The sequence below is a fragment of the Eurytemora carolleeae genome, unplaced genomic scaffold, assembly GCF_000591075.1.
Source record: "Eurytemora carolleeae unplaced genomic scaffold, Eaff_2.0 scaffold1051, whole genome shotgun sequence".
Classification (NCBI taxonomy): domain Eukaryota; kingdom Metazoa; phylum Arthropoda; class Copepoda; order Calanoida; family Temoridae; genus Eurytemora; species Eurytemora carolleeae.
In genome coordinates this window covers 80,886-97,551 of record NW_019396946.1, presented here as the reverse complement: position 1 = coordinate 97,551, position 16,666 = coordinate 80,886, and the positions used below count along the sequence as shown (strand labels likewise).

The 16,666-nt window shown below is 30.9% G+C and overlaps 1 protein-coding gene across 1 annotated transcript in view; it reads right to left on the bottom strand.

Moving 5' to 3' along the window:
• Positions 1-302: 302 nt before the first annotated feature.
• The window catches only part of LOC111710394 (uncharacterized), a 34,226-nt gene continuing 17,862 nt past the window's right edge, over positions 303-16,666 (bottom strand). Inside the window, exons 3-17 of the mRNA XM_023484475.1 lie at positions 15,074-15,187; positions 14,372-14,448; positions 14,046-14,154; positions 13,550-13,657; positions 13,152-13,213; positions 11,660-11,728; positions 11,398-11,458; positions 10,703-10,790; positions 9,789-9,854; positions 7,477-7,548; positions 7,275-7,372; positions 2,675-2,760; positions 2,027-2,092; positions 1,276-1,366; positions 303-551 (exon numbers count right to left, since the gene is read on the bottom strand). Of these exons, the coding sequence (XP_023340243.1) occupies positions 348-551; positions 1,276-1,366; positions 2,027-2,092; positions 2,675-2,760; positions 7,275-7,372; positions 7,477-7,548; positions 9,789-9,854; positions 10,703-10,790; positions 11,398-11,458; positions 11,660-11,728; positions 13,152-13,213; positions 13,550-13,657; positions 14,046-14,154; positions 14,372-14,448; positions 15,074-15,187 (1,371 nt within the window). The 3' untranslated portion in view covers positions 303-347. The remainder of the gene's footprint in view (positions 552-1,275; positions 1,367-2,026; positions 2,093-2,674; positions 2,761-7,274; positions 7,373-7,476; positions 7,549-9,788; positions 9,855-10,702; positions 10,791-11,397; positions 11,459-11,659; positions 11,729-13,151; positions 13,214-13,549; positions 13,658-14,045; positions 14,155-14,371; positions 14,449-15,073; positions 15,188-16,666) is intronic.

Here is a 16,666-nt window from a genome sequence, read left to right as displayed (position 1 = left end):
CAAATTTTTTGAAAGAGTAACATAAATGTGTTTGAATCCCCTATTATTCTAATTTTATTTCAGATTATTAACAATAAAATAAATTTTTTATCAAGATTTCTTATATTTTATTGTAAATTTTTCTATTGCATGCATTTAGAGGATATTGGATGGGTCACTCAGAATGACGCAGCCAAGAAATTTCTAGTTTGTTGCTCAATTACTTTGTCTGCTATTGAATATTTTTTCCAGACTTATCCGATTATTTCCTGTCTATTGACTATAAGATTTCTCCATCTGGTAAACCTATACAAACAATTGTAAATATTAATATTATCATATATTTACAATAACAGAATGTATAATATTTATAAACTTGAATGTATAATGTATAAAAAGTAGAAGGTTGGAAGAAAAGAACTGATGCACACCGATGAGCTGGCGAGCCTACTCTGAGCCTGGGTTGGGCGGGGGTTAGTTGGGGAGGTTGGGTTGGGTTCTGACGGAGATTTTTCTTCAGTAGTTTTACTTGATGCAGGCACATCTGTCGAAACTTTGCTTTTCTCGTCATTCTAAATATAGAAAAGAAGTTTAGAAAATGTACAAAGAAAAATATTTACAATAAACATATTCTAAGTTTTTATCTTTATACTTATATTTTCCCTGCTGCATGATTTCTTAAACCTTTGAAATTTAAACTTGAAATATTTGATATAAAGTTTTGAACAGTGATCAGGTTGCATTCAAAAATTAGAATTTTAACGCAATAAGTTCCTTTAAAAACAAATCTCAAAATATGATAATATTTAGCAATAATTTTAATAAGCAAGTTCATGAACTGCAGGGAAACATGAATATAAGGAAACAGATAATATTGATTCCATACAGTCGGCTCTAAAGTCTCATACTTTGCGAGTAACCCTGTAAAGGACCGGGGTTACTATTTTTTATCTGTTGTTTAACGGTCAGTAAAAGTGACGTAAAGCACAAGCCTCTTAAGAAACAATTGTTTTTAACGAATGACTTTTTACCGTTCATTAATAAAACATTTTCAGCAATTATTTACCAAAACTATAATAAGTTAAGACAAATTTGCTTAGTAAATTTAAACGGAAAAAATACTTTTTTTAATCTTGGCAGTATTTTTCGAAAAAAATTAATTAACGGTTCTGCTTTTAACTAAGAACTCAATTGGTATTTTTCCGTTTATCTGCTGAATTTTCTGTTAATTTTTAGAATTTATATTCTGATAACTTTGCCCATCCCTACTAGTACTGTGTGCCCATATACTTTAACCTTATCCTCCCTCCACGGTTTAGGAAGTATGATCAAATCATGATCAGCACTAGTACTATCATAGTTCTTGATTACTAATCCACTCTTACAACTGAAAAACAAACAAATTTAAAATATTAAAATTTACAGAGTAGATTTTTAGGTGATTTGTATTTACACAGAGGCATTTTCCCCAGGGCGACTTACCAAGTGACAAATTCCCAAGTGGTCATCTTCCCAGATTTGCTATTTCCAAAGCGGCAACTTCCAAAAGGTTAGGTTAGGCCCTCTGAGGGGTCGCAGGCTGCAATGTGGGCCGAGCACTGCGGCCAGGATTGACTAGGTGGCCGAGGAATGCGGATAGAACGGGCTGGGGCCGAGAGCTATGGCTTGGTTATGCTTGGGAAGGTGTCGCTTGGGACCATGCACAGTGGGAAAGTTGCCACTTGGGAAAACAACCATGGAAAGTGGCCACTTGGAAATAAATCATTTGGAAAAGTACCTAACATCGATTTTTATTCTCGTTAAATTTTTTTTCAAACATGTTTAAAGACACCACACATCAAAAATGTTCTTTATTAAAGGGAATGTACTGTAAGCGTAATTTTCAAGTAACCTGTAATCAGTTTTCAAGATTATAAACATTGCTAAATTTTTTATACTTGATAATAAAAAAGCTGTCAAGGGTACCGTAGTAAATCAGGATTTTCATCCTTGCACGAAGAATCACTTGAAATTACGCTTACAGTCCCTTTAAGACAAAAACTTAAACCTGAGCAGATCTTTGTTGACAGTTAGAGATTGAGCTCCATATTCTTGTAAGCTCTCCTCTGTACTTCTAAACATAAATATCTAGATTTTAGATTCATTGGTTCCTGTTAGAAGAACCATCATGGTACAGTGTAGTGTACCTGTACTCTGTATGTTTACATAAACCTTACAACAGTGTAGTGTACCTGTACTCTGTATGTTTACATAAACCTTACAACAGTTTTCTGTACCTATACTTTATATGTGTATATAAACTACAACAGTGTGATATACCTGCACTCTGTATGTAAACATAAGTTGTTCAACAGTGTACTATACCTGTATTCTGTATGTGTACATAAACTGTACAACAGTGTTTTATACCTTTATTCTGTGTGTTTACATGATTACAACAGCTTACTGTACCTGTATATGTATACATGTGCGTATACAAAACTTACAACACTGTATTTTACCTGCACTCTGTATTGTATACATAAACCTTAATCAGTGTACTGTACCTGCGTCCTGCACTCTGTATGCGTAAATTAACTGTACAACAGTGTACTTTACCTGCACTCTGTATTTATACATAAACTGCACAACAATGTACTGCACCTGCGTCCTGCTCTCTGTATGTGTACATTAACTTTACAACAGTGTACTGTACCTGCACTCTGTATGTGTACAAGATAAACATTTCCCCGCTGATGTATAAAGTTGACGAAGGAAACCAAGAGATCCAGACCCTTTCACCTAAAAATAAAACAATAAATGTTACAAAATGCCTGAACCATGAAGGTAAAAATTGTTTGGTGTAGGTCACATGACCCCAGGGGTGGTTTATTGCTCGTAAAGAATTTAAGAATAGTGTCTGGAAAAAACAGTTATTATTTTTAAAACTGTTACTAGTAAATTGGGCGCGAAGCATGCTAGAATTCATGTTGCTTACAAAACTGGAATATTCACTGATGTCATAAATTATGAGTGAAAAAGCGCGTTATTCTTCAACTTGATCTCTAAATCTAGAAATCTAGCTTCGTTAAAAAAATGACCGAATGAACAGCACTGTCATACTTAAAGTAAATTTTCCTTTTATTTCCTTGATAAATGAAATAATGTGTTAATATTATTATTATGAGATCTACTAAGTTTGTCTTCTTGGGCAAACTTATTACCCTTTGATCTTAACAGTTAACTTTAAAGTCAGAAGCAGGGCTTGCAGACAATCTTGTAAAATTTGCAAACCCACTTAACAATAAGAAAACATAAAACGAGACATTTAGTTTTAAGAAATTTCTTTACACTCTTATATATTTGGAACCTTTTTCAATAAAAGTCGTTATTACAAGGTTAAAAAGCAAATTAAAATGAAGTTGTGGAGGAGCTAGATTGTCTATTCCACTTCCGGAGCAAACCAAACCAAATATATATTCTGTAAAATATTTATTCTCGTTAGACTCTAGATTCAATATATATGCAGTCTGTTTATTTCTCTCATCTCTTTGCATCGCTACATTGACCCCAACGTGATATTGTCACTGACGAAGTTCTTTCTCTCGCTGATGTACCTGAAATTGGTTTCGGGTACTTGTGTTTTTTCACACCCACTTACCATAGTAGGGTTTCCAGCGATCTCAAGATGTTTTTCTTCAGCATTGAGTAGTAAACGATAAGATGCCAGAAAATCCAGGTAGTGATGAGATCTCTTGCACAGTCCCTTTAACAACAGTTTCTGTGAAACTTTCAATGTTCTGGATCGATTCTCACGAGGTTGGTTCTTGCAGGCTGAGGCTCAGTTCGAAAACAAAAGAATAATTTAATCCAGGACAAGATTCACACACTGTGTCACCCCTCTACCTCAGGATGTTACTTGCAGACTCCTTGACTTAGTTCGAGCCCCCCCCCCCCGCAAAGCCAGTTCACTGGTTCTGTTTGTGCAAGTTTCTGAAAATAATTCACTCTCCTTCTACTTCCTTCCGTTCTCAATCTAAAGGAATTGTGGAGAGGTACACGGGCAGCTCATGGTTTCCCTTTCAGCTCGTCTTGTAGTATCTAATTGGTTTCATCCCCTTCCCCTGGTCTTACTGGGTCTCCAGAGCGTTCTTATGAAGATTTGTCAATATCCTCCTCTGAAGCTGTTTTTGGTTCTCCGTTGGTTTTCCCTAGTGAGTTCCTAGATAGCCCTGAGCTCCCTGCTCCAGAATATCTCCGCCGAATCCAATAAATCATCAAGAATGATCCAATTTTTCCGTCCCATCAGAGTTCAGCTCCGTCAAATCCAGTTCAAGCACCAGCTCCGTCAAGTTTGCTCTGAGCTTCCCATGTGTTTGTTAGACAGGATTAAACCAAACCTCCACTTTCTCCACTCTACAGAGGTCCTTACCTAGTAATCTCTCATTCTCCAAAGTATTTTTCTCTCCAGGTTGATTCCAAGTAGGATTGTTAATTATTTTTAAAAAACGATAGTTTAAAAAAACTGATTGCTTTTACAGACGACCCACTCGTTTTGAAGTTTTTGAGAACAATCATTTTCATAAAAAGATTAGCAACCGTTTTTTATGAATTAGTTTTAGAAAAAAAAAATTGTCATTGATAAATATGTTAATGATCATTAACAAAAGGTCGTCGTTAACGATCGTTAATGAAGGGTTGTCGTTAATGATTGTTTATGATACGACAAACTTTATAAAACGGTAGTTTTTGAAAAAACGATCGCTTTTGAAAAATAAAATTACATGCAACTTTATCTAATGTTGTCTAAAATGAAGTTAAAAAGTTGTGCTAAAACTTCTTTATATTTTCTTTAAAACTGCTCAATGATAAGTACCAATGACCTTTAGGTTGGTTTCCTCTTTCCTCCTCTCTTGTTAACGATCGTTAATAAAGGGTTGTAGTTTATTAACTATCGTTAATGAAACGACGAGCTATATAAAAACGATCGTTTTGTTTTCGATTTTTCGTCGTCGTTTTCATAACGAAAGAATCATTTATAAAAAAAGAAAACGTTAACATCCGTAGTTTCAAGACAGACTCCGTTTGCATTTAGACTTAGATTCAGTCCGTTTATTTCTCTACAAGGTAAAAATAAAAATGCATTTCAATAACTTTTTTAGTAAAAAGTTTAAGAACTAGAAAAGAAACATAAAAAATAAATATTTCTAGATTAAAAAAGCTTGTTTAATAGAACAGGAAATTAAATTAATCAATCAATGTTTAGACTATATATAGGAATAATAAATAGAATACTATTTCATCCTTTTTGTGTTTAAAGCTGATATTTACAAAAAAAGAAAGGGTTTAATGTTTTAAAAATCCGTTGTTTTATTCTGTCTTGAAAGGTTTGTTTATACCAATTTGACTAATTTTTAAAGTAAAGAGTAAAGAGTAAAGAGTAAAGAGTAAAGAATAAAGAGTAAAGAGTAAAGAGTAAAGAGTAAAGAGTAAAGAGTAAAGAGTAAAGAGTAAAGATGAATGATTAGATTTCCTATTCTCCCAATGGTTGATCAGTGGATAAGTTGATCATCATATTTTCCTCAGACAAAGATAAAATATGATTACCATCCTTTACTCTTCTCTCCCTTTGGTAATCAGAGAAACGAGGATTTTTTTGAAAATTATTCAGAGAAAAAAATCCTTTTCAAGATTCATATTTATGTTGAGGTTTGGCATTTTTCGTTCATAATAATAATATTTATGTTGTTGCATTTCAAACTTATTTGATTTTCTCAAAGAGAGAAAAAAAACGAAGAGGTAAAGCTTTCACAACCGACCACCCTTTTAATTTATTTCGTTTTTGTTCTCATTTTCGCGAAAGAGATTGAACGAAAATTTGGAAACTCTACCATATAAAGATAATTCGAGAATGTTGACTGCGAACATTTAACAATTTTCAAATAATTTTTTTGGATTTTAACATGATTAGAAATCTTTAAAATATCAAAGAGGCAAAATGTGCTCATATCGTATTTTTTTCTAATTCAGAATTACATCAAGAGAAGGGGCCTTGTATACTTTTTACTTTTGGAGTAAACTTAATTATGCACCATATTTAAAAATAGCTTCATAAGTCTACCATACAGAAAGAAAGAAAAAAATCAGTCAACTATGGACATCTAGAGGAATATTTTGAGCAATCTACCGGATAATAAACCTAAACAAAGGGGGAAATGGCAACTAGCCAACCCTCTTGTTTTGTCAAAAATATTAAGTTTCTAGTGCATTGCTTTAGCTAAAACTTTTAATAACCTTCTTATTTCAAACATTTTTATTCTTTCCTCTCTTCAGCTCTTTATCATAAACGTACATGATAGTGTTCATTTTGATATTCTTGTCCTATAACAAACTCTAAATTGGAATGTACTGCAATAAAAAATCCTGTGTATAAGTGCAGGGAACAATTAATAAAGGGGATAGAAAAGAAAATGACGCTGGTCTGGTTTGAGAAAGCCAGTCGCACTGCTTTGCAGATGGGTTCCTTATCACACACGCACACTCTTTCGGTACAAACACACACACACATGACTACAGACAAGAAAAATGCAGAACAATGTCGTCAATTATAATTAAACTTGAATAACGAGTAATTTATTATAATTTATAATTTATTTAAAGAAATTATATTTATAATTTATTTAATGAAATTATATTTATAATTTATTTAAAGAAATTATATTTATAATTTATTTAATGAAATGATATTTTCTTGCATAAAAATTTCACTTATTGTGTTGACTTAAATAAGATAATATTTATTAAATGTATATTAAACTTATTTTTAATAATCAATAAAAAACAAAAGTACTCTCCTAGACTTTACAAATTTCGAGATTCTTCTGTACTTTATACACCGACAGTACAACAATTTGGTTCCTTATTACACATGCACACACTTTTGGTACAGACACACCACCATGACGTTTCCGCCCCCTCTGTCTAACAAGGGTGGGGGAGTGCAGAAGTCCTCAATTAGTAATTACCACCACCCATACATGATTGCTGTATGTGTGTCCTCAATTGGTAATTTACAATTGAACTGCATGAACTGTATTATCTTTGTAACCTGATTATTTATTTAAACCTTGACTATTTGATGTAGAAGAATTGATATTGTGAAATTACACTGTGCTAGTTGGGTAGGACAAATAGGCCTAGATAGGCCGGGTACTGTAAAAAGGGTCAGACCGGTACTTGTTCTGCGTCACTAAGCCCGGTACATGGGATCGGTCCGGTTCGAATTCAAATTGACCCTAGTCCTCCGTGAAGTATACCTGTGATATTTCTGCCAAACTTCTACTATTATAACCATGCTGACCGTAGGCGAGCAGCCATCCAACAGATTCACAATCACAAGGAAACTGGTTTATTTCTGAAAAAAATAATACACTTTAAAGATAATGTTCACGTAATTTAAAGTATCCTTCTTTTCCAAACTTTATGTTATATACTCTACAATAATTATCTATCTGCTACCTATGTCCACGTATGAAGAATCTCTCGATATTCTATCAAAGCTTGGCATAGCTAGAGAACCGAATGGAAGTACTAAAAAAAACATTGTATTTACTAAACTTGTTTATTTTATCAACAAAGTAAAATTACTGCAATTGATTTAAAAAAGTGAATTTAGAACTTTACAAAATGTAGAAAAGAAGGAGTTTAAAGAAGCTTTTGATTTCTTATTAATTTATAAAAACCCAAACGTTATATTTAAGTCTTTTTAATTTATCTAACAAAAATATTTTTTTTCTTAAAACTGGCCTGAAAGATTTAAGAACCTAAATATCAATTTTATAATTGGAGATACAAGTAGAAATTTGTCTACTGCAATTTTTTGGTTAAAAGATCGTGAAAAGCGAATTTACTTGCAACAGAATTTATGAAGGTTTCACATGAAACCTAACAATAAAACTCCGAGAGCTAACATTAAAATTCGCAATGCAGAAAATATTGTAACAGAATTTATTTCTGCTGCAAAAAAATTGCAAATATTTTATTAGTCTGTGAACTTTTAAAATAAATTTAAGAAATTAGTGTGTACTTTATAAAGTTTTGATTGGTTCCCGGATTTTCTCAAAAAATTTAGGATATTTCCCAAAAAAAAAATTCAGTTGAAATGAAAATAAAATTTAAATTAACTTAATATTTTGACTTCTGGCTTCTTTCAAAGCTTATTTGAATTAAAACAGCCATTGAAATAAGACAAATACACGCACGCTTCATAAAATTACCTTCAACACTATTTTCTTTGGAAACATCGTGTTATAAAGTTTTTATATAGTGTTATAAAGTGTTATAAAGTGTTATAAAGTGTTATAAAGTTTTTATAAAGTGTTATAAAGTGTTATAAATTTTTTCAATATCTCAAAGGTTCTTGCCTTTTTAGATTATAGTTTGTCCCTGAGAAAAAATTAAACCTAAAAAGGCTTGAACCTTCTTGATAAAGAGAAAATTTCTTTATAACACTGCGAACCAAAATAACAGTGTTATAAATAGTTATTTTGATAATAATATTTTCCTTCTAGCTTATAAAATACACTTGAACATACATGTAGTTTCCAAAAAAAAAAAATAAGAATACAGAACGAAAAGGTTTAGTAAACATTTTAGAAAACATTTCTTTTTTAATTTAGTTTTAAAATAAATAAATACAATTAAATAACATCAATAGATGTATTAACTTTATTTAGGTTAAACATATTTCCCCACTTTATATTAGAGACAACCGAATCCTTTCAGAATACACAAGTTTCAAGTTTACTTTGCGCTTTAAATTTATCATGTTTTCTTTTAATATGTTTTATTTCATTAAAACGCTTTTTTGGATATCATTATTTATTTTAATGTTTATGTAGTCTCTTATATAGAAAATAGACCATAAAACTTAAAACGGAAATAGAATGTTCTCATTTTGAAAATACATTTATTCGATCCATATATATTCAAAAAGTACTTTAGCAAAGAGATTTTTTTAATATAAACATTTTAGAATTTAGATTTTGGTCATATTTTTGATTACTTATAATACACAAATACAGTAAACATAACCAAATTTTCCATTTAGATTATTTGTTTATTTTGTTTTATTATTTGTACATCAAAAAGAAATGAGAAACCTTTTTGATGCTGGCCATTTGTCCAAATCCATGAAAATTCTGGTAATTTCCCATGATTTAACCCGAATATTATTTTGTATTTTTTGTAATTTTTTGATTACTTGCATAGGCACACATATATACAAAGGAATTGAGTTTTTGATTACTTGCATAGGCACACATATATACAAAGGATTTGAGTTTTTGCCACAAATTCTGATTGTTTAATTCTTGTTCTTTTCAACCCGATGTCGTAGAACTTTGATATTTTAAACTATGAATTTTATTAGATCAAATAGTCAAAGTTTGAAATTTCAAATGTGTACACCCTCAGGTTCTAAAGATATTGGTATTAGAAAATTTGAGTTTGTGGCAAAGACTTAATTCCTTTGAGATTTAGTCATTTGTTCTATTAAAAACCAATAAATGCAAACATTTTAGTTTTGGTCATAAGAAATATAAATTTCTCAACAACATTTATAGATCGATTGATCGATTGATTGATCGATTGATGGTTGATTGATCGATTGATGGTTTGTTTGAAATGAATTTGTAAAATACAAAAGGATTTCATAATTTCTGTTGTGTTCATGATTTTACAAGATTTTTTTCCCGAGTGACATTTTCGGAAGTTTTAGAAATCTGAATTTAATAAAGATTTTAGAATAATGTTTAGTTTACAATTTTTTCCTGGGTCCGAGGGAAACAGGTTTTCTCTAAAAACAAATCCAGTCAGCTTAACCTCTGCCAGATCAGCTGAAATTAGAAAATAGATAAAAATCAAAATACATAAAAAACTTTTCTCGCAAACTATTTGAGTAATACTGTTCTTAACATTAATATTTTCAAACCAAACCAAAACCTCTGCCACTTAAAGTTATCCCGTGGAAGGAAATGCCTAATAGTAATGTGAAAAGAATGCCTTCTTTGGAATTCAAACTATCTGGATCAAGGGGTTTAAGTAAACTTCTACCTGGATCAAAGGGTTTAAATAAACTACTACCTGGATCTATGGGTTTAAGTAAACTACTAACTGGATCAAGGGGTATAAGTAAACTGCTACCTGGATCTAGAGGTTTAAGTAAACTACTACCTGGATCTATGGGTTTAAGTAAACTACTACCTGGATCTAGAGGTTTAAGTAAACTGCTACCTGGATCTAGAGGTTTAAGTAAACTATAACTACCTGGATCTATGGGTTTAAGTAAACTACTACCTGGATCTATGGGTTTAAGTAAACTACTACCTGGATAAAGGGGTTTAAGTAAACTACTACCTGGATCTATGGGTTTAAGTAAACTGCTACCTGGATCTATGGGTTTAAGTAAACTGCTACCTGGATCTATGGGTTTAAGTAAACTGCTACCTGGATCTAGAGGTTTAAGTAAACTGCTACTTGGATCTAGAGGTTTAAGTAAACTACTATACCTAGATCTATGGGTTTAAGTAAACTGTCTGGATCTAGAGGTTTATGTAAACTGCTACCTGGATCTTGAGGTTTAAGTAAACTACTATACCTAGATCTATGGGTTTAAGTAAACTGTCTGGATCTAGAGGTTTAAGTAAACTGCTACCTGGATCTTGAGGTTTAAATAAACTACTACCTGGATCTAGAGGTTTAAGATCCAGAAATGGTTTTCCTCCCAGGCTTAGAAAAGTGTTTCCTTGTATATCGCATAATCCATATTCAACCTGGAGAAAGAAGAAGAGATATAAGGACCTTCATCTTTAAATAGAAGGAAGTAGTTTTCTGTATGTCTTTAAGTATATGTCCGATCCTTCCCCTTGACGGATTTGACTCAAATTTTAATTGGGTAGCTTGTTGGAACTACGGAAATGTTATTACCTAAACTGAAACATTTTAACTTGAGTTGATCGCAGTTATATTAAGAAAAAGTTCAGATATTCAGTCAAAGCTGGGTTCCATAGCTAAACTATTACATTAAACCCGGATAGGGAACCCAGCTTTTTCTGGGTTATTACCAAAATTATCGTTATTTTCATAATTATCAAAATTATTATTACTATTATTATTATTATCATTATAAATATAATTATAATAATTATCCTTATTATTATAATTATTATCATCTTTATTATTATTATTATGATTTTTATTAGTTATAATAATTCTCAAGTTATTTGTATCATAATTATCAATATTATTACTATTACTATCATTATTATCATATATGTTATAATAATTATAATTATTATAATCATTATCAAAACTTCCTTTAGCTCATATAATTTTTATTTTTATCATTAGAAATACTTGTCATAGCATTGTTATATTCACCTCGAACGAAGAATCATGCACGTTACCAAACCAGTTGTAAGACATTGAAAACTTATCACACCTTTATACAAAATAATATAAAGATGCATCTAAAAAATTTTTAAAATTTTTTAATTCATACCCCCCCCCCCAAAAAAAAAAAGTTTTTGAAACCTGACAAGATTTCAATTATTTTAGCTTGTTTTTTTTAAACAATTAGAAAGTTCTTTAACACAAAAACTTGGGCGTGAACTTAAAGCAAGAGAAGCTGGAAAAAAGCTACCTGGCTTTAATAGCATGAGCAGCTAATGATGCAAAATGTGTCATCCCCAATATATTAAACTCTCCGCATCTAAAATATAAAAAAACGTCATTAATCGAAGTTTATACATCAGATTATGGACATCACCATTTTCATACATACTATGTATTATAAATTGTATTATGTATTATAAATTTATATAAAGGCTTTTTACAATCAAAACTAAATATTTTGAGCCCTAATTCAATAAGAATTTGAGCCTCGTCTCAAATCCGCCAAAAACCGGTTTCATTTTAAACGTTTCGAAGAACTTTGATTACAAGAATTTTATTTTTTAAAACTGAATGTTGATAGAGATATTTTAATTTCTAAATTGACTAGAAATTATCAATCAGTTTTTTCTTTGTAAGAATTTATACATTATTAACCCAATAAAAGAATAATAAAAATTGCACGAATAGCAAATACAAAGTGGTGAAGTAATATATTTACATATTTAAACTTCACAGTTTGATATAAATCTGCATATTTGATGTATCTGATCTAGGGATAATTTCAAATAAAATATACAAATCAATCATCAAATATATTTCAGGTGTCAATCAACCTCAAATCCTAAACATGACAGGAGGGGGTGGGGATAATTCAAGTGAATTAATTATTTGTGTAGACTTTTCCATTTTACCTGAAATTGAAAATTATTGATTATTGTAAATGGTCTTTTTATGTTTTCATATAGTAGTTTCTGTAATTTATAAACTTTCGGACAAAAATCCCAGATTGCGAAAATTTTTAGTTTGAACAAAAGACGCGAGTCTTTGCCACAAGCTCAAATGTTTTAATCCCTATATCTTTGCAACCCAATTCTGATACATCAAATTATCTCAGTTTGAATTATCGAAGGTCTACACCATCAGGTTGCAAAGATATGGGGATTAGAAAAATTGAGTTTTGGGAAAGACTCAAAATTGCACAATTTGATCGGTTTTAAAAAAGTTTTTGTATGGTCTAGTCATGGTTTTTGGTAATTTTTGCTAAAGGAATTGAGTTTTTGAAACAAACGAAAATTATCTAATCGCTATATCTTTGTGAGCCAAAGTCCATCAGGAATTGTAAAGATATAGCGAATAGATAATTTGAGTTTGTGGCAAAAAATATCAAAGGTTTACACCAGCAGGTAAAAAAAATATAGTTTTGTTTTTTACAAAGACTTAATTCCTTTCTATGTAGCTTTTTGGTAATTTTTGCTAAATTTGTATTTAGCTTTTTGGTAATTTTTGCTAAATTTGTATTTAGCTTTTTGGTAATTTTTGCTAAATTTGTATTTAGCTTTTTGGAAATTTGTGCTAAAATTTGAATTTAGCTTTTAGGTAACTTTTGCTTTATCAGGAGTATGATATCATTTTGGACATTATTTACTAGATTAATCAGCGGATTTTTTTAATTTTCGTCTATCAATAATGATAAAACATAAAAATAAAAAAATAATATATTTTTTAAGAGAATAAAATACCTGTTTAGTTTTATTCCCCACATAGAGATTCGATCAAATTTGCTGGCGAATATTGAAAACTCCTGAGTACAGCAAATATTGATGAATAGTTTAGCAGGACAGGCTGGTTAATCATTTATAATAAAAACTTTAATAAAACTTTTTTCTAATTTAAAGAAATTTTCTCTCTGTTTCGAGAATATCCAATTAATTTTTTTCTTCGTCAAACATTAATTCGATATTATAGTAATTAAATATTTTATCCTGACAAAGGAAATAGGAATTGAATGTAAACTTAGATTTTGTTATCTCTATATCTTTGCAACCCAATTCCATAGATTAGAAAATTAGAGTTTGTAACAAAGGATTAATTCCTATTGTGATCAGAAACCCTTTTTCAAGGTCTATGAGTTGCTTTCCTGAACAAAGTCGAAAGCAAATGACATTGGTACAACTGTGGAGATCTTTACTTCCCCCAGATAAAACCGTTTGGTGATCTCAACTCCTCGGAACGCATAGCGGCGCACCTAGAAAAAAACAAGATTTATTAAATATTAGTCGAAGTGCCCGGCGTTGTCCGTACAATAAAAAATAGAAATAAAATGTTGAGCAAAATATTGTAAAAAATCGAGGATCCCTGACGATTAAATGAACAGTCCCTTTCATGAAAAAAAAATACTAAAGTATAAATCCAATTAGCAATAAAGAACATGTCCAACTTTTTAATTTTTCTTTTCTTTTTCGGCATTTTTTAAAGTCTGAAGTGAACTTTTTGCCAGAGATTAAAACGACATATCTTTATTATTATTTCTCAGATAAAGGTTTAAAGCTTGTTTCGCTGTAAATAGGAGATGCTACATTTGCATACTTTAAATAATTCTGCATGCTTTCTTTAAATAATTCTAATTTCTTGACCTGAAGATCTCTTATGTTTTGAATCTCGAAGGTTTGAAGTTTAAATGATTTCCCTCCTGACCCTCTAGACTCGTAAAGGTCTGGGTGAAGAATCAGTTTTCCAACATTTCTGAAAAAGCAACAAATTTAGATTTTCAGAAGTTGGTGTAAATAGTTCATCAAGAACACACAAAATACTTTGTCCTTGATCGTTAATTCAAATATTGTTCTTTAAAAAGACAGTTAACTAAAAACTTAAAGCTTTGAGCTATCTCTAATTAGACGCGACGGGGGGAAGGAGGAANGACCTCCGTGCCCGTTCAGGGTTAAATAAAGTTGAACTATACCTGACTGTGATATTTACAAGATTATTGATATGATTAAACAGTTTAGTCTCCAGCTCTACCTCTTTACAGTTTTCAATCTAAACCAGGATTTTCATTTTTAAAGTACAATCTTGACCTTGACTTTTAGAACTTGATCTTGGACTGTATAACTTGAACTTGAACTTGAACTTGACCTTGAACTTTAGAACTTGACCTTGACCTTTAAAGAACTTTTACTTGACCTTGACTGCGACCTTTTTAACTTGAACTTCACCTATAAACTTGACCTTGAACTTTAGAACTTGACCTTAGCCTCAAATTTAAACTTCCCCATCACCTTTACTATGATTGTTACTAAAAGTATGTACATGATTGTGACCATGCATGATCTTGACTTAACACTTTATGTTGACCATGACCGTGACCATGACATATATCTCATTAATATTGAACTTGAACTCATCAATATTGAACTTGACCTTATTAATATTGAACTTGACCTTACTAATATTGAACTTGACCTCATTAATATTGAACTTGACCTCATTAATATTGAACTTGACCTCATTAATATTGAACTTGACCTCATTAATATTAAACTGGAGCTCATTAACATTGAACTTGACCCTAATATTGAACTTGACCCTAATATTGAACTTGACCTTAATATTGAACTGGACCTTAATATTGAACGTGACCTTAATCTTAAACTTATTATTGAACCTGTATGTATTCCACGTTGTCAGGCAGGGTCCCTGGACCAACCTTTACAGATTCCCAGGATTCACAAATGAACCTTGAGACTGGTCCCTGGATCTCCCACTTGGCTCCTCCATCCTAGAAATTAATCACATGAAAGCTTATTGAACATTTGCACCTAATAAAAGGACTGTAGGCTTATTTCCAAGCGGCCCTTCATAAAGAGAGTGGAACGGATTCACAAAAATACCATTTTGAATCTTGTTTAGATCAAGAAAAATGAGATATCGAATATTTATTTTAAAAACCTGACGTATATATTTTCCATATTATTATTCAACTAAAGAGATAAAGAGTACTGTTGTTAATCAGACTTGTCCCTCTCTTGAAACACTAAGGGCCAAAATGGCAATATAATGATTTGAAGATAGATAGATAGAAATTCGGACCGGTACAACGAAATCTTCATGCACTGGCCGGACTGATAGTACGTATTTTAAGAAATTTTCCAAACCAAATAATTTTAGTTACCGAACGTAAACAAACTCCATGTGGAAACTATCAGTACATGGTCACCTCAAGAACTGTTTATTCTTGTCAGTTTAGATTTTTTGCAATTTGCATAAATTTCGTTTAAACCCAAAATTGTGAATATCTCCTGATGTATCTAAAACTAATATTGAGAGTGAAAACAAGATTAAAAATAAATTCATCATCAAAATTTAATTTATTCAATCAAAAGAGAAAAACAATTGTATTTGGAACATGTTGACCAATAAAGATATATTTTTATAATGCCTAAAACTTGAGTAAAATAGACCTAATGCATTGTTCAGTCAAACATAAAAATAAAACATTTAACTTTAAAGTTGCTAGTTATTCAAAATGTCCTCTAATCTTTATATTTGGGGCATTTATTGCTCTAATTATGAGATCTATTAATTGATAGCCTTCCACGTCTCAAGTAGCAAACAGTTACCAAAAATACAATTGCGAATTTACAAAGCAAATTGTCTCAGGGTTTCTCCGTTTCCTTTTTAGAATGTTTCGATTCTTTTTCTGACCCACGATCCAGCAAAAATCTAAAACTTATTTTAAATATAATAAAATATGAATTTCACACTAAAATAAAATTTTGCACAAGACAACAAAAATCAAATTTTTAAAGTTGCCATAAATACCCGTATTAATTATGATATTTGGAGGAAGTTGAGTAAAAGGTTTTTTAAAAGTTAAAAGTTAATTTTTGCTTTTCTTCCTGAATTTAATCAAACTATTAGGTATTCATCAAATAGTTCATAAATTTTGCATTCAAACTGTTTCAGATGGATCGAGGAGGGGGGAGGGGGCGAGTTGCAAGAATTATTTGCACGCAATTATCTGTAGTTCACTGCAACAAATTATGCAAATTATTGATATTTTGAAAATTTTCTTTGTTCTTAAGCTGGAATGAAATATAAAATGAAAATTGTCTCGACCTAAAAATTTTTTTTTTAATTTTAAATTTTTTTCTTTAAATCAATTGATTCATAATTGTCATTTTTACATAAAATAAAAGATGTGCACACAGATAGAGAAAACATTCAAAATACTCTGATTTCTGGGACACCGTTCCGT